A 22,583-nucleotide genomic window follows, 5' to 3' on the forward strand; every position below is an offset into this window, starting at 1 on the left:
TAATGGAAAATTCCACAAACACATTTAAAATTAATTTTGAGAGAAATTCCTTCACAAGAAAAAGCTGTTTTTTTGTTTTGTTTTGTTTTTTTGCTCATACTCTCATTATCAACTTGTCACTATGCACATTTGCCATGGAAATTCAGCCACATTCTCTTTTTGTTTGTTTGTTTGTTTGTTTTTTTGAATCACTGGGACATGCAGGAAGTAAATAACTGAAGTAGAAATGCATGATGCACATTGAGGAAAAGCGGAGAAAACACAAAGGCGAATGACACACTTCATCTCAAAACCACTCCTGAAATAGACGAAATATCAGGGAATAATGATGAATAACACCATATGTTTAAGACTCATAAGTTATAAATGGGTTGATGCATTTGAGACATTTGTAGGGGTCATGAATTTGAAATTCATAGATTTACCACTGAAAAAAAAATAAATTAATAAGTATTAACTGATTTATCCACTGTAAGATCCCAAATAAGCCCTCTGTATCTCCGGGTCAGATTATTTAATGTCCACAGCTAATTCTGTTGTTCTCTAACCCTGTGGGGTAAAAAACACATCAATTATACAAATCAAACTCTTTGGTAATACATATGTAATGCAGCTTAACCTCTGAGGGGCTCAGCCATACAACAATTGAATCTTAATGGGGTCAAATGGATTAAAAAAGCAATAGACAGAGATGGATAGAGGCTGAAAGAGAGAAAGAAAGAGAGAATATGTAAGGAGGAAAAGCTCCAAATGCAGACAATAGCAGCTAACAGCCAATAGCTTAGATCGATTTAACAGCGTTTGAAAAATAGAAAAGTATCAACTAACACAAGATAATAGTAGATCATTGTATACGTATGGGTGGAAGCATGTGTCCATTTATTTATAGAGGGAATCTTGGATTAGAAGATACAAAATGAAACAAAAGACACCGGAGAAAGGAGTTAGAGGATGAGAGTATGAATAATGGAGTGATCGAGCAAGGGAATGACAGGGAGAGATAAGAAAAGAGAGAGAAACAGGGAGAGAGAGGCAATCAGAGTGTTATGTTTCTCGTCTATACCAACAGGAAAAGAATGGATCTTTCCATGATATCCAACACATCCACAGAACATAACATCGATACCTCTGTTGTAATCATGTTTCATATGGCCTGCAAACAGACATGTTCCTCATTACGGGTTCATATGTCGTGTCCTTGTTCTAAATCGAACATACGCACACTCACATGCATGTAAGCAGAAAATGCAAGCTCGTTTTTATTAGGGTTGTTCCTCTTTTAAAACAAGTTAATGCATTTTAAAAACAGTGACAGCCTTTTTAAGGCTTAATTTAGAAAGACAAGGCTAATTTTATTAGACAGGAAGTGTTCAAGGTTGGAGTTTTTATTTAATCCTGTAAGTACAGTACATGATGAGGTAACCATTAAAAATACGAAGTTTTTAGGAAAATAAAATAGAATTTTGTTGAGTTTTGATTTAGAAAATACAAGAAAAAAAAATTTGTTTCAACATGTATTCATGAATAGCTATTAAAGCAAACAAAGACAGAAATGCATTTGCATTTTGTTTAATATTTAAGTTTATGATCCTTCTTAATCTTTACTTATCCTGGAGTATGCAAGCTTAAAAAATCTGCACTATTCATAGCTGCAGTATGATTTTTTTTTCTTCCAGTCCATAAATAGTATATGAACTTGTACTTATTGTATATGCTGCATCGTTTTTCTACCTTAGCAAGACAAAGTGCTTTACACATAAAGCACAGTACAAACAAGGTTGTTTATGGCTGTACTTGGCCGATGTTTATTGCTTTAGAAACGTCCAGTTTAAGCCCCAATTTATGAACGAAGGATAAGAGGATAAAACCAGGATGTAAATTATTCTCTGTAACAAAACAACTTGAAATAATGAAGGAAAAAATAAACAAAAAATGAAAAAATAATAATGAAGCTTGCTGCAAATCTCTGTACTGTGCATGTATTTCATATACACAAGCCTTTCCTCAGGTCAATTGCAAACAGGACAAGGACAGAAGAGCCTAATACTTTGTTAATCTCATTCTGGTTTACGGCTGAACTGAATTGAACTGCAAGGCATTCAGTATACAAGATTGGATTTCACTGATTGGACTTGTCTTGTGTACTATTGATCCATGTCTTCTGGCTGTTTTTGTTAATTCATTTATTTCAACTATTTAGGTTTTTTAAAATCAAGTTACATTACATTGACAAGTTACATTTAAGAAAAATAACAACGATCACCAAGTGTTTTAATAGAGAACTACATTTTATTTACTGTCTATCAATTAATTCTCTACCCATTCATTCATTATTTTTCAGCATTACAGGATGGCTGTAGCCTAGCCAAGCATGCATGGGGCAGAAGGCAGGGAAACACATTTGGACCTATTGCAGGGCTTTGGGGTCAAAACCCCACAATGCAGTGCCATAAATTCGCAATTTATCATTTCAAACTGAGTTGACCTGTGTGCATGTTTGCACTGGAGGAAACTCAAAAAAAAAAAAAAAAGCAAAAACAAAACCCATCAGACTGACATAATATAAGAATTGAATATTTTATCGAGCTGTTTTTGTAGTGACAACAACAATGTGCACTTTGTAGGTTAACAGCTTGAGTTTTTAAATGTCATGTCAACATAGTTTTGCTCACGTCAATCATGCACAACCCTCATCTCATGTGTCACTGAACTTTTATGTGTGAGTTAAGACCGAAACCTCTGTAATCATTTCAATTTATCTGAATAATTATGGCCTGAAAAATGATTGGAATGATGTAATGACATGGAGGAGCCTAAATAACTAAATATATGAATGGCCCAACATTGTGAACTATGTCATGATGTTATAGTTTCACAGCTGCTGTCACATTCTGTAAGGAAGTCTGAATTCAACACTAGTAGGCAGCTTAAAACACAGATGTTTCAGTATTTAGCTTATGCAAGCACATGATGGAGACCTGATCATTAATGAAGGGTTTGTTTACTCATTTTCATTGACTGTTGTGGGATGCAATCCATCAGCTCTTGTGTCTTATCCCTATTTACCATTCAAATCCTCTCCTCTCCACTCCCCTCATCTTCTCCAGTTTGCTCTGCTCCTCCCCTTCCTGCCCCACAGTCTCCTTCTCCTGCCTCTTTCCTTTCATCCTCTCCCCTCTTCCTTTGCTCCTCTCATTTACTACTTCTCACCCCTTCCCCTCCCCTCACTCTCCCTCTCTAACTGTGTGTCATGTGTCTTTTTAATTACTCTTCCCTCCATCCATGAAGATCTGAAGGCTGGGTGGCGGGCTGGAGGGGGGAGGTAGTGGACAGATAAGGAGGGAACTCTGGGGGGGTTAGCCAGGGTAGGGGGCGTGTCCCCAGATAATTAAACATCGATTTGGGACGATGATGAAAACCGCAACAAGATGCCAAACAAGGAGATTATGGGTCGGACAGCCTCCGGTTTTCTGCTGAGATCTGCAAATATTTGGGAGAGGAGAGGAAAGCAGGGAGGGAGGGAGAAGAGAAGGTAGAACTGCAATTAAAGGAATACAAAGATGAGAAAGAATAGAGACAGGGAAAGATAAAGATAAAGAACAGGAAAGCAAAACGACATATAAAAGGAGCGCAGAAGAGGACAGATGAAGAAAGGGCAAAAGAGAAAGAGATGAAATGAGGCAAAGAGGGAGGAGAAAAGTGGAGACTGCTAGACAGGAAGTGACAGACACAGAAAGAGCGCAAAAAGGGAGTAAAAAGAAACAAAAAATATGGAAAAGGGTAAGAGAAGCAGGATTAAAAAGAAGCTTACATGTTGAAACAGACTGAGGACATGTAAAAGAGAAAGAAGAGATGACTAAATAGACCGTGTCCTCTGTGTCTTTGAACTTAACCTTTTTGATCTGACTCATTAGCTGTGCATTTAATTGGCACAAATACAGCAGGTACCAGCAATATATATGTGTGTGTGTGTGTGTATGCATGGATGTGGATGTACATGTGCTTGTGCTTGCATGTGTGCACAGCCATTTATCACTAGGCCCTTAAGCTCATTAGTATGAATGTAGTGAATCATTCAATTAAATGACAATGACCTACAGCAAACTGACTGCTCATCTGCCACCAGTGTGCGTGGGGATGTGCACATGACCGGACAGATATATCAGTTTGGTGATAGTGTATATAATGCTGTTATGAGCCTGAATGTTTTCTCTTGGGTGTGCTCATCCACTATGAGGAATATGATATATATTTGATGATTATAGTTATTCATGGAAAGAATTTAACTTCAATTGACCTCAGCTGAAATATTACATCCACTATAGTTATCAGCAGTAGCAGTATTGTAGGTTTAGTAGTTGTAAATGTAGTTGTAACATTATTTTGAACAAAATTTTTAATATAGTATGAGTTAAACTTGTTTCTGAGATTCACCCTGATTTATATTTCCAGGTGAAGGATTAGATACATGTAAATATTTGACCTGAAAATGGTGACATTATCACTACAAAATAACCACCATCACCGGCTTCAGTCCAAAAATACTTCGTCAGCAGTGGCCTTTAAAAAGCCATACATTAAACCCTCTTGTGCACTTGTGCATGAGCAAGGATAAGATGCCATCATAAGAGCTGCTGAAAAGCAGTAAACCTTGATGTGAGTTTCTAACTGAGTGAGCATAAACTTATAAAATTCCTTAATATTTCCATTAAGTTTGGAGTAATTCCTCTTAAGCATCCTAAAAAGCAGTGGTATATCAGCTTCTTTGTTTTCATGAGCCATATACAGTGATACATTATTTCCCATTCCAAGGTCAAATACGTTTAGCCAGGACTCACTCATTAAATTCTAATTTAGTGCGCAATGGGTCTAACTCATTATCCATAGCACTCAATTTACCACAGAAGGCTTCTGTGATTTTTTTTTTTTTTTTCCAACAGAGCTAATTTACCTGTTAAACTGCAGCGGTTTCAAATGAACAGCTGGTGCCTCTTTACTTGAGTTGTAAAATATAACAGTTGAGTTAACAAAATATACTGTATATAAATGAAATAATACATACTTAAAATTCCGCCTTCTCAATTTTAGTAGATTGGGTCGAAGCAAAGGGCAACTTTGTCTGATGAAGCCTATTTTGATAAAATAAAAATGAATAAAAATGAAATAAAAAATGAAAAAAAAACAATAAAACATAGAAAAGAATGAAATCTCTTTATTTCTTTGTCTCCTCTGTCTATTTCTCACTTGCACATATAAAAATACAGTGACTAGGGTTCCAACCTCCCTGCTGATATATATTAGTACTTTAGCTGTTTTGTTAAATTGCTGCATCAAATGTAAAGAATTCATTCTTCACTGATTCATAGAGTGGGGAAGGTGTTATTTTCATGTCAAAAAACACTATGGTATCAGCATACATAAAACAAGGACACATATGTTTAAGATTTTACTGCAATATTATTAAAGATATTTATTTATTTTTCCTGAAAAAAGGAGACTAAGTACTGTATGTTACCAGGTAACAAGCTTGCTTCATTGAAACTAAAAATAAGCCAAATTGAGTCAAAGATAAGACAAAGGGAACTCCCTGTTATTTGCCTGTTCCTTACTCATCTGTTTCCACAGTATGGGGCACAAATATGTGGTTTTAGAAGTTATTTGGTTTAACAATATTATATAGACCCACACAGTAACACGCCTGATACACACATATCACAATTGCTTTGTCTGACCTAAACAGTGATTACCATAGAATTCTGATTGCATGCATAACAGCATATTATTGTAAAAACCAGTTTACTGACTTGTGAAGCTGTAAACTTTACTTCTATAACATAATAGAGTTAACATATGGACCACTTTGTAACAGCCTGTTTTATTTTTTTTTATTTTTTAACAAAATCTCAGCTTTTATGTGAGGCCATCAACTGCAACCCTCTGTACATATGCTTGTTAAACATTCTAAAAAGGGACAGATGCACATCACACATCAACAAGCTTGTTTGTGCTTCATATACACGTCAAAAAATATATGTCAGCTACATGCACCCACCTGCTCACACTAACACACACACACACACACACACACACACACACACACACACACACACACGCATTCTCTCTCTGTCTCTCTCTTTTCCCCATCCCACTTGACACACAGTCGCCCACATGCAGGCACACCTCAGCCCACCCAGCTTTGCTCCAGATGCTCCCACCACCTGCTCCAATGCCACCCCCAACACCCACCCCCACCCACTCACCAACACAGACATACACACACTCTCACACACACACACAAGCTATTACACACAGAAACACTACTTGTTCCATGACTTCACTTCATTCATATTTCAGTTCAATGATGCTTGACAATTCACTATTAAAATCATACCAAGAACTCTAATGGGTTTCAGTATTTTACATACTGCATGTGAAATGCCTGTTATGTTCTTTCAGCAGAGAATGGAAGGTGTCCTAGAGGATTAAATAGAAACAATACTTATCCTTTAACCCATTTCCCCCTAGCTGTGGGGGAAAAATATCCCCACCTATCAGAGCTATAGCAGGTCTGATGATTGAGACAAATAATGACACATAAGTGTCAAAGCTTACCATCATCATTGTAAAGGTGAGGTACAAAGAGTGCATTTACATGCCGCATAATGTGCGAAGCATCGCACAAAGCACCTTAAGTAAAGAATTGCTGAAGAGCAGTCATATAGTCTGCCAGTGATCTAAATGTTATTAATGCATGTTTCCAGTCATGATATCCTGAGTCTGCTGGTCTGGGCACATTTTATGTCTGTGTCTGTGAATCCATTATCCAAAGAACCACAAACCATGGACAAAGCAAGAAAAGGTAGAGAGAGAGAGGGATGGGTCACAGGCAGTTGGGCTCATGTCTGGGTTAGTGTCTGAAATGTGTGTGTGTGTGTGCATTTTTTGTGGGTGTATATGTGTTTTTGTGTGACCTCCTTCTGCCCCTGCATGGTGAGAAAATTGTGAGCCGATTACATCTGGACACACACATACACACACAAACAAAAAAAAAAGAAAAACATACTTAAAAATCTTATCCCACACACACTCAACAATGTGCTCACTTATATGCAATCTAGACAGACAAAGTGGTGTGAATGTTGAGAAAAATCGAAGGTGCGAGAGTTAAAGTAGAATTTGAAGAGATATCTATTTACAGGAAGCGTCTGTGTGTGTGTGTGTGTGCATGTGTGCTTGTGTGTTATGATGGTGCTTTACATTGATGGCAGAAGGTTAATGTACTGTAAACACACCTTCAAAGGCAGTCATGCTCCCACACCACAATTAAAGTGTGTGCTTTATGGAGGAGGCATATACATCTGATGGCTGGCACATCACACTGCAAAAAGCTCTGTATGATAAAGTAATTTAGAATGCTTTTTTTTGTTTGTTTTAAGTCAAACAAACATATTTGCATATATGATTAAAAATAGTTTAACCTATTTCAATACAAATACAAATTATTTTAATACTTATATAGATTTAAGTTATTGATACACTGCTCTGCCTTCTTCTTTCTTGTTACAATGAATGATACACATGTCAATAACAACCCTGAACCAGTGTAAACTAGAACAGTCACACCACTGGCAGATTTAATCCAAGAAAACTAAGTCTTGAAGGCTCAAAGTAAAAATAAAAAGACTTAAGAAGATGTTTTTCGAAGCGAGGGATCAGCTCTTGGTTCCAGGCTATGTTTACAATACATACTGTATTTGTTGACAGAATATTACTGTAAATGTGAGCAGCGCAGCAAATACCTGCTACAGTTGCAATACAGTTAAGGTTTTCACTGCAATGCTCTGATTAGCAGATCTCAACATTGCCAAGTCAGATTCTGCTCACACTTCAGTATGTTGAGTGAGACCGCATCCATTAGATGGTCTGCATTATGATTGCAATTCTGCATATTTTGGATGCCTCTAAGTCACATACAGCTCTTAGAGGTTGCAGGCTACACAGCATTCGCGCTAAATATAGTTCAATGGAATGGTGAATTATAAGTTAATTATTAATAAAAGCAAGAAACAGAGCTGTAGATTATTGATCACTATAAAACATGCAAGGTTTTGCCAACAGGACTTTACAACTATTAGTTGTAAATTACCTCTTGTTTTTTGTGTTGATGATGTGAGCTAAAAACATGCTCCCCCTATCTTTGGTCTGTATCACCACGGTTACAGGCGTTACTTATGGCAATCGCAAGACAAAGATGGTGACAAAGATTGATACTATTAAATACTTGTTCTTACATACAGCGCTCATTTCATTCTGTCCCCTGCAATATGTACGACACATCAGAGATTCACACTCCGTAAGAAAAGGAGCTGTCATTTCCAGACACGGGCGGAATAAATGTCATCGATAGGCAGAGAGGAAAAAATGTAATGCAGACGTATTGGAAAAATAGGAGGAAAATAAGATAATATAACAGCCGAATGTGAACACCCGATGATGCATCACCCCAGATCTTTCTGATTGGAACTACAGTAAATCATAATAAAATGACAAGAGCACTTTTAGGCTAATACAGCTCTGGATCTGACTCCCTGTTCAGCAGTAGAGAGCCAGCCAAGCTAAAGCCAGGCTTATTTGGCTGGATAATGTGCTGGATAATGTGCTGGATGATGTGCTATCCCTGCGGTGGAATCCAAGCTATTGATTCTGCTTGACCTCTGACTGATCACAGATCAGTGCATTGTCGCTTATTCCAAAAGCTCAACCGGCAGCACAAATCAACATGCACACCCATACAGACACACACAGAAATATACTCTTGAAACTACATAAGGTTAAACATGATGACCGCAATCTACCGTGTATAACATATCAAACACTACTTGTGAAATGGCCTCTCTCTGTCGGGGTCACATGGAACAGTCACTCTGAAGGTAAACAATTAATGAAACAAAGTGGTCTTTCTATTTCTCAGTCACTCTTAACTCTCAGTTCTGCAGCTCTCCCTAGCACAAGTAGTGTGTGCTGTAGCTTTAAGGGAAAAGAAAATAAATTCCATCGTAATTATTGTGTTCCTTCTATGAAGGTATCAGAACAGTTAGAGTAAAAAGGCACGGTCTCTCGTGAGAAAGTCCACACATAAAGAAACAAATACATTAAACAAACAGTAACACATAGTTAAAAACACCAAAATACACCAATAATCACACACAAGAGAAAAACACAATGTAGGGAAAATACAAGAGAACAGAGAGTAAAAAAAGGGAACTAATAAATGCAGAAAATGTGACTCAGGGTGATGAAAAAGGATTTTTGAGTGTAGTTTTATCTCCTTCATCCAGGTAGTAAAATGTGAAGTCACAGCAGCACTGTTGTTGTAGAATTGAAAATGTTTTGCTACTTATCCAAGAGGCTTTATCAGTTCTACTGAGTCCTAGAATATACATAAAAGACCATACAGAAGAGGAAAGTTGGGAAACTATCACTGAAAAGTAGAGGGGGATAATGACATCACCTGTGTGCTGCTCACATAACTGCCTCTGCGTTTCTCAAACACACTTCCAGTCCCAACCCTGGGGGGAGGACACACTTTCAGAGCTTAAATCCTTTCAACGGTTTCAAACCAATTTACACCTTAATTTGTGTGACTAATCACTCCTACATGATTGTCATGTGACCTCATGACTCATATGCGACATCAAGGTAGGCTTGGGACTCCCCGCCAGCCAGTAGAAGTGATGAAATCTTGGTTGAAACGGTGAAACATCAGCATTACAATTTGGCATTGAGAAGAAACAGAAACAATACGTTGGAGAGGACATTTCTTTATATATATAGGTAAGTTTTCTTAAAAAGGACATTATACAAAGCTGTGGATGTATGACCAAATATGGAATACGCACATACTTTATGGTTAAGGGCACATGGTGTCACTAAAAAACACACCAAAATACAGTGATACACATGAATCAATAATAAACAAAGAACTGCATTTAAAAGAAATTTCAGTTTTGTTTCAAGTTACTGCTATTGCATCTTTAAAACAGAGTTTTATAACAGTATACGAGTAAAATTAAGACCATGAGATACAAGGTATTTGTGTGAGGTACAGAAGAGACATGAAATTCACTACATGCTTTTGTAATCTCACTTTAAATAACACACACACACAGTGACATAGACACTTACATACACTTACTGAAGCTTCCTGCAGAGGTTTAATGCCATTGATGGCACTGAGACTGACATTGGTACAGCTAATACACAGCTACCAGCTGGTCAAATGTGCACATATAAACACTCATTACATACATGTTCACATGCACACACATACACACACTCTTGAATAGGCATTGATTATATAAGTCAGGGGGTTCTGAAGAGCATGTATCAGACACAGGGTTAACTAATACGCCACCAACCAATGGTTTTCATGTACATATACACAAATGCACATGCACACACACTCACACATACTTGGTGCTGTAATGGCATTGATCATAAGTAGTCAGGGGGTTTTGAGACTGTCAGAGAGCTCTCTTTATGCTCTGAACTCCTTGGAAAATCTCCAGACTACTGGTGGTCTTTCTAAAGTGGAAATGGTTCTAAATTGAGCTGCCTGCTTAAATAACAGTTGGATAAAATGGACACCAAGGCTAGCGTATAGATCACAAGATGCTGTGATCTAGGTTCTCTGGCTGGACTAATTTACTCAGTGGAATAAAAAAATCAAGAATTATGGCAATTATTATTTAGTAAATTTAGAATGTATCTTATGCGCCTGAATTGAGAAAAAAAAAATTGTATTATATTAGAATTACTACACCACTCTTACAGTCAAATTATACTTATCTGCATTAAAACTGCTGGATACAGTTAATCAAATAAATCCACTTGTCACAGTGCGGCTTCAGCATGCAGGTCTTAAGTACCTGAGAAAACATATTGCAGTAGTAACAAGCAAAAACCTTCTCAGTCCCACATCTGTTGTTCAGTTATCATCCACTGGAACAACAGCAATCACTCTAACCTAGAAGTTTTCATTAGATCTCAGCAGCAATATATGTCCCAATGCAACCTTTCCTCTTTCTGATTACAAAAAGGGAAGAAACAGATTTTTTAATACATTATCCATCAGTAGCATTGATTAAATTAAGATTCTAAGACTCTGAGATGGATCGGCTTAAACACTGAAATAACCAGAACCATAACACAGACCTACATAAAATTGTTAAGCTCAAATGTCCTCTTCTTGTGGCACCAATATGTTGTTTCTCTTTCCCTATTTCCTGTCTTCTCTGCTCCTCAGCACTTTGTACCCCCCCACCCCCCACCCCCTTCTCTCTTCATGGCACTGTGCCTCACCCCTCCTAATGGATATTGACCAAAGAAAGACAGAAGGGAGGAACACATGCACACAGACACACAGTTTTTAAAAAAAAAAAAAACTCAAAACAGAGCCGGTGCAATGATGATGCCTTCTAATGGATGTTAATCTCACAATGCCATGTGGTTCCATGTACGGTATCAGAGTCACAATTCAGACATGATCATCATCTTATATAAAGAAGTTAGGTTATCACAAATAATGCTTATGCAACATATTTTTTGAAGCCATTAATATTTTTCTTTCAAATGGTACACAGCAATAAAGAACCAAAATGCTGAGTGTTTTCATGGTGCAAATAGTACTTCTCATGAATAAAAGACTGTAAATGTAAATGTGCATTCTTGATTATAAAATTCAAATATACCTATCTCCCTTCCTATTAACCAATTTATTTTATTTTCTCAATATGTACTATGATGGATTCGACAGTAACATGTTGACAAAAGCCATTTAAGATTAACATTAAAGGTTCCTTTCAGAGTTTTTTTTTTCTTTTTTTTTTTTTTACTAGCAGTACTATGGGTCAATGTTTAGTGTGTCCCCTTTTTTGCTTGTTCTCATGCACACACATGAGGATACAAATGCATGTGTACATGCATTCGGTCTACATTCCTATTAATGGTTTCACAATAAGCAATGCAGAGGGCTAATGCACCAAAAAATGCATGGAAAAAGAAGATTGGTAGCAAGTAAACATGGACGTAAACAATGCGGTTTACAGAGAAAAATCAGCTTAATATTTGATGAGCAAGAAAATGCATTCAACACGTTTGTTAGACCTCGGGGATACACACAATGAGTTTGGGTGTATAACACTGAGGACCCTATTTTCCTGCAGGCGTAAGGCACGAGGGCATAGGGGTAACACGCACTATTTATGCAATTTTCCTCAGGCGCATGTCTATTTTTTTGCGTCTGTGCATGTATGGTAATTTCCTGGCAACAAACAAGTGCACTTGGGCTGACATAAGAGGAGGAGAGGCGCAGCTGAGACTGAGGCAATTTGTGGCTTCAGTTGGCTGATGCGCAAGCACACAGACGTCTCAAAACACCTTTCATTTATGTTAAGTTTTGCAACTCTCAGTTTGCTATACGTTTTTTCAATTTCTGAAGATTGACATGTGGATCAAAACACAATTTTTAGATTCTAACCAATAATATCACATCCACATGAGCATAATCCAATGACCAGAGCTCAGAAATATGCTCTGTTGGATGAGTGATTTTCCCACAACAACTTGTAGAATGTCGGATCTTTTCCATATTTATTAAACAGCTGTAGTCGTCACACAGCAGCAGGAATGATATGTGTGTTTCATCCAGTCTCTGATTTAAGAGAGAGTGGAGTGTGCATCATTTTACGCACTGATGGCACAGCAGAAGAAACTTAATTATTTAAATCTTCCCACGTGGCGACAGGATTGTTCAGGATCTTATATAATTAATGTTCTGTATTTTCTAAACATCAAACTGGAAAGCTGCTACTCACACATTCCTAGTTTAACAATAAAATAATTTGGAGTCACTCAGTTGTCCTCGGGATGTGTCCTGAGCTCCATCAAATCTGTCTAGACATTTTTATTAAATAAAAGTTCAAATTGAGTTTAGACAATTTAAAAAAAAAATCTGTTATGTCACAAGGATTATTACAATGAGTTTTCAGTTTTGCCACTTGCAGCCAAGTCTCAAAATATTTGCGGTAATGTGTTCTGTGCAGTGTATAAAATACCTAGAGGTCCTGTGCAGTACGCGCTCCTTCCTAAACAGAGTAGGCCTATTTTGATGAAACAGTGATAGAACTTGTGTGCTTTTTTGTCAAATTTCCAAACCTGATTTTGTATTTCTTTATTTAAGGATATTGTATATACTTAAAAGCATATAAGATGACTTTCAAATATGCAAAGGAGGAGTAGAACTGCAGAGTTTGTATTATTATTATTTATTAATTATCTTATATTAATTGTTTGAACAAAATAAGCGGCAGCTCATGTGAGAACACATCAGCTTTATCTTAATTCTACCATTGTCAGCATATTTGAATAGATGTAGATCAATGTTTGTGGTATCCTGAATTTGTATTCTGTAGTTTCAGGTGCTTCACGGAGATGAACTCTTTCCTCTCTCTTGCCCAGTCTCTCTCCCCTGTTTCACCTGTGGCTAGATTTAAAGGGGATGAGAGGAGCGAGGGGATCGGTCATTACTGCAGCTCGCCCTGACTCTACCTGCTGATTCTGTATTCCTCCCACTAATAATGTATTCAGTCTCTCCTCCACATTGCGCCTGGCGGTGCCCATTTGTGCCAATGCTGATGGTCAGGAAAATTGCAAAAATGTGTTGGTCACACCCACATGCGCCATGTGCCAGGAATTAAGACTTCAATCTGCGCCTGCACCCTATTTCAGGAAAATAGGGCCCTGATTGTACAACAGAAACTCAACAAGGCAACTTAGAGCAACAATGTAGGTCACACTCGAATATAGTTTCAGCCTCACATTACAAATATATATTCAGTATATACAGTGCTATGCAAAAATTTTAGACGTTTTAGATGTTAAGCTTCTTATCCATAATGCAGTACCATCAGGGAGGCCTATGATTGGCCCAAAATTTATTCTGAAGCATGACAACGACCCCAAACATACAACCAGAGTCAAAAATAACTATTTTGATTGACAAGAAGAACAAGGGATCCTGCAACAGATGGTTTGGCCCCCACGGAGCCCTGATCTCAACATCATGGAGTCTTTCTGGGATGACATAAAGAGACAGACACAACTGAGATGCCAAAATCCACAGATGAACTGTGGCAACTTCTCCAAGATACTTGGAACCACATACCTGCAAAGTACCTTGAAGAGCTGTGCACAAGTGCACTAAGAAGAACTTTGTTTTAAAGGCAAAGCATGGTCACACCAAAAATTGATTTGATTTAGGTTTTCTCTGTGTACTCCAATTTATATGAACTTAATTGATAAATAAATACTATTCATGGCATTATTTTCATGGCAGTGCTGTATATGTACGACATTACAATGTATCATGTCTCTAATTTCTTCCTCTCTTGTTTGGCAGTGGCTAGGTTTACCGTCTTCAGTTAAGGTCATTTTTATTTTATTTTATTGTTGTTGTTGTTATTTTTATAGAATAAGCTGCACATGTATAGGTATATAAGATTTGACCAGGTTTCTAAGCCAGGTCTTTCAAACCATGTTACAATATTCAAATATATTAAGAATAAGGTTACTTGAGTAGCTGGCCTACGCAAGCTTGCGTATGAACAAAACCACTGATAAAGTCTCCTTATGTGTCTGTGTGTGTTGTGGATTTGTGTGTTGCACCTGTAGTTGTCTATATATGTGTGTGTTTGTAATGAATGCTGGCTGTTGGTTTGCTTTGGCTTATTCTTTTGTAAGTATATTGTTTGAGAATGTTCTGTACCATTGCGTTACAATGCATGCAAAGTCTGAGATATGGAGTTTAAACAGTATTGCAAATGTCTAGACAGCAAGTTTGATAAATTGAGGCTCAAAGTTATATTCAGAGCTACCCACAGAAGCTACAATTGAACAGTAAGGAGTGTGTTTTGTACCTGCAGGGCCACTGTGCCCACTAACTGCATCCAACCTTGAACAGGCAGGTACAGATGGACGGTTGCTATGCAGGAGAACGGTTGCCATGCCTAGAATTGTAAAGAGCTGCTCATCACCTATAGTTAGTTGAACTGTCTGAATAAACAGGTGTCCTCTCTACCTTAGAAATAACAACATAATCAGTCTTCAGTAGAGACCCCAATTTCCGTATCTCACAAGTGTCAACCTTGTATGCGTTAAGAGGAACTGTCTGATTCGCCTGTCAACATGGATGATTTTAACATGTTCTGTTACATTCTCTCTTTTGAGAATTATTTTTCCAATAGAGAAAATTTCTGCTGTTGATCAAGAATAAAAAGGCCAAGATGGTTATTAGAGAATTCTGCAGGGCAGTGAATAAATTTTTGTAATCACAGAAGACAAAAGTGATATATTTGGCGGATTAATTTGCACCTCTGAAAATATGAAATAAATAAATAAATACTCCACGCTCATCTGTGACAGTATTAAAGCCACTTGTCACTCATAACAGGATCTGAGAGATTTTGCCAACCTGTTGCCATGACAACTCACCAACATATGAAAACTCCTCAGAACTGAAAATAAACAGGGCTTTCCCGGGCTTTCTGAGAGATTTAGGCAATCATGCTGGGTTTGGCTTTGGTAGAAAGAAAATGTGGAAGATTCCTCAAGAGCACAAAGATTTAGAATGCAACTTAACTGCAACACATAGAAGTGCTCAATGGTAGTTAAACCATGTTTTTTTCTCTCATAACTCCAATTAGGCTGTAAGCTGTAAAGGTAATAAGGAGGGGCAGTAGAGTAGGTGAGAAGGACTGAAGAGAGAAATGTTCCCCATTGACATGTACATAAATATCCCGCATCTAAGAGAAACCCTAATCCTACTGTGTGTTTTCCATACAAGCGGAAGACACACTGTGCCAAATCAAAGGTTTAACAACAGCAGCAGTTGTATTTAAAGTATAAATGACATATAATTATATCTAAATAATATCCATATAAACTTGGCTTAAAATATTCATATCAATAAAGGTTCAAATTAAACATCCAATTGGGATTTTAAATAGACAAGGTCCAAAAGATCAAGTGCATCTCCTGTTCTTATTTTAAGCCAAATAAAATAGATAGAATATGCATTCATTCTATTAAATATACCTTCCTGATAGGTGATGAAACAGCAAGGCAATCGGCAATCACACTGAAGCAAATGCACGAGCATACATTCCCTGTTTACTCCTGTCATATAGTGCATACTGTATACATACTGTCTAACTAACACTTTCTTTGTCACACAAGCAGCAGGGGTGTTGAATTGGTCCAAATGCAACTTTTGGTGTTTTGGCAGAGAGTATTGTTACGTGACGATATCGGCAGATATGCTCAGTAACACTGCTACTCTCTGTTACTTCGAGTCTCAGGCATATGCCAACAAAACTATGATATGCCTTTACTGTAAATGACAGCTTCCGTAAAGTTCTATGGTAACCTAAACACTTAAATATGCTGAAAGAGATTAACATGATCCACAACAAAATGACCTTTCTACCTATTCAAATCCTGTGCTTGAAATCAATTCAGTGAGAACATTATTAGAATTCTTTCACTGCAATCACGAAGAATTACCATAATACCTTGAACTGCTCTTTCTATCCATTTAAATTCTATGTGTGTTCATTCCTGTTTTTAGTAGACTTGGGGTAACAGCATAGGGAATGTGCGGACACAAACGTTATTAAAAACAAAAGAAAGAAGGTTTGTGTACAAAACCTTTTGAGCTTCAAATCAGAAAACTTGAGTGTTTGTTCCAGGGATCTGTTAAATTAGATGTTCCCTCCTTCTATAGTACATTAAAACTTTCTACATTAAAGGTTGCAAGGTTGTATATTTACAGATTCAAACTTATCAGACCAATAACTCACAAGTGAAACATTGTTAAAACACAAACAACGCCTCTTTGCTACTCTAGCAAGCTACAACCTAATTTTCCTCCAAAGCAAAGCAATCACACTTAGGGCACCCAAATGGCCAGCAAAAGCCCTGATGTCAATAGAGCCAGAATCTAAATACCAACAAGGAAACCATACAGCAACAGCATCAGTAAAGCAATGCAATAATGAAGCAACTTGACAGAAAAGCATTAAAACTTGTTCAACAATCTCACTCCTTGTGTTTGGCGTTGGCTTCCTCGCATTCAGTGAACCCCACAATGGCTCTGTTCCACTACAGATGTCTTTATCATTTCAGTTGATTAGACATTTACGACTGGATGACTGGCTAATCTCCACTCGTATCATCTATCATCTGCTTTCATCCTCATCGCAGCGGCTGATGGCTGCTGATTAACATACAAACGGGTGCACACACACAGTCAAACACACACTCACACACACGTTCTCACTTGCAAACACATTCAGGCACACGAAGGCAAATATGCTTAAAAGGCAGCACATGCAGACAGACAGAGGTGTGTAAACTGAAAGGTAGACAGACCTGTACACCAGTGTGTCATCCCCAGAGCTGTTGTATTGGACCTGGAACATCCTGACTCCAGATATTGGAGTCTGACTGCTCCATCTAATGAGGGCAGAGTTTCCTGTCAGTTCCACCAACGAAACCCTCCGATCTGCCCCTCTTGTCTCGTTGTTGGGGAGCGCAACCTTAGAAGAGGTCAGGATGTCAGAAGGTGCAAGTTCAGAGGATGGGTCTCGACTGCGGCTTGTGCTGTTTGCCAGATGGGGCATCGCCGTGACAACTAACTCCACCCTTCCTGTGGATTCACCTGCAGCGTTGGAGGCAATGCAGGTGAAGTTTCCTGAATCCTTTAGGGATGTGACATTGATCTCCAGGCTTCCATTAGGGAAAACCAAAGTTCTGAAAGAAATGGTAATTCGCATGAATGATATAGATTTAATAAACTGACTGAAATGTGTCTGTAGCAACATATTTAACAATAACAAATACATTCAGTCTATAAGATAACTTAATTCTTAACTCTCACACAACACAGACAAGTAAACCTGTTATTGTGGTTAGACTATTACTGGCTAGGTAGAATTACTTGCACACTGTGGCAAAAAACCATTTCACATACTGAGAATTATACATATTTTTACCAAACATATTATTGTCATTAACGCATATTGTATTCACCGCAGCCTTGTCGTATTATTTGACGTTGAGTTAGACGGCTCAAAATGGTGGGCAGGATCCAATAGACCACTTTTTTACAGCAGACATTTTGACATGTCAATGCAGCAAAAGCACAGGTGCAATGAATAACATTAACAATGGCTAAGTCCCATTTGGTCTTTCCAAATTCATGACCCTGGTACGGTACATGATGGTTCACCAGTACAGCTTCCTTGGACACTTGAATGGAACTGAGCCACTGTTAATGTCATCAGCCCCATCTGTGCTGTGGAAAAATGTCTGCTGTGAAAAAGGTCAACAGGCTTTATCATTTGTTGCCATTTGTTGCACTTGTGTGTTGCACACAATGCTGATGCCAACATCCTCCACCAGCAGAATCAATGCAATGACTGCCAAGCTAAGAGGTTATATTGGTGACTAGTTGTGGGATTAATTGGCATAAAATGTATTGACCCCAAATGGTAGATGGCGAAATTGCAACAATGCTATTAATTTATCAACTAGCCTTTTCTTAAGAACATAGAACATAACTACACAGATGTAACATTATATCTCCAAATATCATCAGAGGGAAAACCTCCCGTAACCTTCAGTAACTGAGATGTGTATGGGGTGGAGAAATTCAAATTCTGACCTCAACAACAACCTTCTAATCCCATTGGTACTGAGCTCAAGAAGTATAAGGAAGAATATTTAAACAACCCCTCTCTTTCACCTGCAAACTAGGCTGCCAAGTTTCTGACATCATTTAACATTGAATGGTGCTCTCAGTGGGCAAGACTTATTCCCTAAATGAACACCTTGCCTCTAATTTTGATAAACTGTGCGATCTATAGGCCTGTGGAAAAAAGTAGTATGTAGATCAAGTAGGACTATAGGACTATTTGAAGCTAATGTCAGTACCTGGAGCCATTAGATATAAGTCGCCCTTCGGGACTGATCCAGTGAACTTCAGGCTCTGGGTCGCCATTTGCTTTGCACTTCAGGCTGGCGGGCTGGCCCTCCATAGCAACTGTATGAGGTGACTTACGGGTCAGCACTGGTGGGTCACAAATAAACTCCTAAAGGGGAAAACAGATTTAAACACTACATTTCCCATATAGTTTTCTGTAAGATATTATTTACATTACTATTAGTTTGTCACCTCTTCAGGTATTGTCCAGAAATACTTGGCACTAAGGTCAGGGGGAGAGGCGCATGTCTCCAGGTCATCTTCTCTGGTCAGTCTCCTCAACCACAGAAGTTCACAGTTACAGTGAAGGGGGTTGCCACCAAAACTCAACACCAGGGAGGAGAGGGGGCTGCCTTTGGACTTTGCATAAACTGGGATTCTCAGGAACAGTGGGTCTGGGGGAATTTTCTTCAGCTTGTTGGATGTCATGTCTAGCCTGTGAAAAGATGGCAGTGTAAGGATAAGGGTGGGGATGGACAATAGGAGAGACGGGAAAATAATCATTAGATCAACAGTAATTTATCCAGTCCATCCCAGGACAGCATCAGTTGAGTTTATGAGTTTATTACCTAGGAAAGTAAGGATGTTTTTGAATTATTTTTTCATTATTAAGATTCCTTTACCTGGCCAGTTTGTGTAGGTTGGTGAATACTCCTTGGGGAACATTTTCTATGAGGTTGTGATCCATATTTAGGGTATTGACATTGGTAAGGCGTCCAATTGTGTCCCAGGGCACCTGGGCAAGGTTGTTGTAACTGAGGTCCAGATCCTCCAGCGTAGACAGGAAGTCATCAAAGGCATGGGGAGATATGGAGTGGAGCTGGTTGTTGGCCAGAATTAGGTGGCGTAGGTTGGTAAGGCCTTTGAAATGGTCATCCTGGTTGGCAAAAAAGTGATGTATCACAATTACATTATGCCATTGTAGCTTTGTTGTTCAATTGTTTGTATATCCATTATCCATGCAGCCACCCATCTATCAATCTTACCTTGATCACAGTTAATCTATTGGAGTCTAGGTGGAGAGCTCTCAGTCGCCGTAGGTCACTGAAAGCTGTGGGGAGGATCTGACTGATGGTGTTTCTGGACAATGTCAGATGTAGGAGGCTGGTCATGTTGGCAAAGTCTTTCCTTCGGACAGCTGGCAGTGAGCAGGACAAATAAACACAAATAAATACAGTATTAGCCTTAGATACAGGTCCTAAGTGGCCATATAGTCTACATAAGTACAGTATTATGGGAAGTATAGAAGTCAGTAGGTGCACATACACTAAAAGGGTTTAAATGCACAAATGTCCGGCTAACCACAGGAAAGAGTTCAGGAACTGTCATGCTTTCACCAAAGTGAATGACTCACATTTGTGATGTTAAGCTTTTTAAAAAAAATCTCTCTGAGCTGGAAAGGGAGAATGTTAAATGGACTGTACTTATACGTACTATACACATTCATACACTGATGGCACAGCCATAAGGAGCAATTTGTCAGTATCTTGCCCAAAGATACTTCGACATGCAGACTGGAGGAGCTGGGAATCAAACCGCCGATCTTCCGATTAGTGGACGACCCACTCTACCTCCTGAGCCACAGCCGCCCACGGAAGAGGTATAAAATAAACAACAACGTGGCAAGTAAGTGTTAAGATAAATTTACTGTGTCTGCTTTTACATGTTTTCTTGCAGAGCACACACTGCTGTCAGATCCAAACTATGATGATATAAATTTAATCTGGCAAGTTCATGCTGGATGAGCCTTGGCAGGCTACAGGCTATGATACTGAGTGTGCTTTTATTAATTCCTGTAAAATTAATCTGGTATCCCTCAAAATGAGGGATACCGGATTAGTTTTGCACAGAATAGTGCTAAACTGAAATTGATTTGGATGTGAACAAAGTGACTTAAATGACTACAGCTATGTGATATTATTAATGGTGCATCAAATTATGTTTTGGGATCCTGTGAAAGTGGTCTTTTTTTAGCTTGTGTGTCTTTTGTTTTGGTGGACTATGGAAAAGAATTTCTTTTAAGTCAAGCCTGGGAAAATTAGGTGGCTGCCTTAGTGCAAGCTAATAGGAATTCAGATTAAAATAAAAGGATAAAGCAACACTTCAGTTCTTAAAAATAAGTATGTATCAAAGTATCAAAGAGAAGTCTTTGATATAATAAGGAGATGAATCATGAATGAGATTTTCTAGAGTGAAACACAAAACAAAAGAGTAGAAAGTTGAAAAGCAAAACCCATGCTCATGAGAAATATTACCTACGGTCGTGTGGAGACCATCAAAATGGTGACATGAGCTAACATATGTATTCAGTGTTAATTGCTCAGTGACAACCATTGAGTTTGCTTCCATGTAAACAACCAATCCAAGCATACCCATCAACTGACAGATACTGATAGAAGGGGGTAAGTGAAATATGCTGGGCAAATTGCAATAGCATGATACAAACATATGTACCATATGGTATATTGTGTAGTATATGGTTTATTTAATCTGGTAATGCATTGCTATTGCTGCTAGTATTTTATCAGAAACACCTCTACCACAGCATTAAAGCACCTAGTCTTTTTCCCCTTGAGGATTTTTTTTATGGATGGTTGACAAGGAGGTATGAACAAACTGGGCCACGCAAAATATCTTGATACCCTGCCCTCATTCCTTGATTGATGGTTAAATGGAATAAAAGCATGAACTAGCCGGTATGCTACCTGTGATGAAGTTCTCTTGAAGTCGTAACTCCACGGTGCGTCGGTCGATGGCAGCAGGAACAAACAGCAAACCTGTCTTTGAGCAGAGGATAGCGAGCGAAGGAGAAAGGCTCTGGCACATACAGCGTTTCGGACACGGCTGTCCCCTGCATGCTGCTGCCAGCAACAGCAAAGAGAACCACAGCCGTTCCATTATCCTCCACTGGGAACAAGGCAACTGGAAGACACAAAGAAATGAACAATAAAGGAAACTGGATTTAAAGCTGGCTTCATTCAAGACAAGTGGCAAACCAGGGTGAATCACTGAGGATGAACTGTTTAAACATATAAGCATTTACAGATATGCAAAGCCCTCTGTAGACTTTTTGTATTTTGTCTTGTCTTCAGTACTAGGCATTTGTATTACTTATGCAAAGATGTCACAATCAAAGATCAAGAAGCTACAAGCCACATCAAGCTCCTATTAAATGTGACAAGCGCTAAATTGCTTTGTTAAGGAAACAGGCATGAAATCTGTCTTTGGTAGCTTGAATTAGCTAGCCTGTAAACTGTAGCACAATTAACTTTTTAAACATAGCTGTGTAGCTGAGGTGGCCAAGGACTGCACATATTGGATATAAGGACATTAAAATTGTAATACAAGCTGATCTAAGACAATGGGCTTACAAACAACAGTAAGACCATAAAAAAGATAGATAGAGCATTGAAACTGGTTTCCACATGTGGTGCTTTGTGGCGTTAATGAGGTTGCACTGCATTCACGTCATCGGGGTGGGGCA

General features: G+C 38.4%; 1 protein-coding gene across 2 annotated transcripts in view; it reads right to left on the minus strand.

Annotated features, from left to right (window-relative positions):
• zgc:172282 (leucine-rich repeat and fibronectin type III domain-containing protein 1-like protein) overlaps window positions 1-22,061 on the minus strand; it is an 81,565-nt gene extending 59,504 nt beyond the window's left edge. For both annotated transcript variants that reach the window (XM_067594614.1, XM_067594612.1), the window contains exons 1-6: window positions 21,805-22,061; window positions 20,086-20,237; window positions 19,723-19,976; window positions 19,292-19,535; window positions 19,051-19,208; window positions 17,488-17,868 (exon numbers count right to left, since the gene is read on the minus strand). In XM_067594614.1, coding sequence (XP_067450715.1) covers window positions 17,488-17,868; window positions 19,051-19,208; window positions 19,292-19,535; window positions 19,723-19,976; window positions 20,086-20,237; window positions 21,805-21,997 — 1,382 coding nt within the window. In that variant the 5' untranslated portion in view covers window positions 21,998-22,061. The remainder of the gene's footprint in view (window positions 1-17,487; window positions 17,869-19,050; window positions 19,209-19,291; window positions 19,536-19,722; window positions 19,977-20,085; window positions 20,238-21,804) is intronic.
• Window positions 22,062-22,583: the final 522 nt, after the last annotated feature.

The sequence above is a fragment of the Thunnus thynnus genome, chromosome 7 (assembly GCF_963924715.1).
Source record: "Thunnus thynnus chromosome 7, fThuThy2.1, whole genome shotgun sequence".
NCBI classification, from domain to species: domain Eukaryota; kingdom Metazoa; phylum Chordata; class Actinopteri; order Scombriformes; family Scombridae; genus Thunnus; species Thunnus thynnus.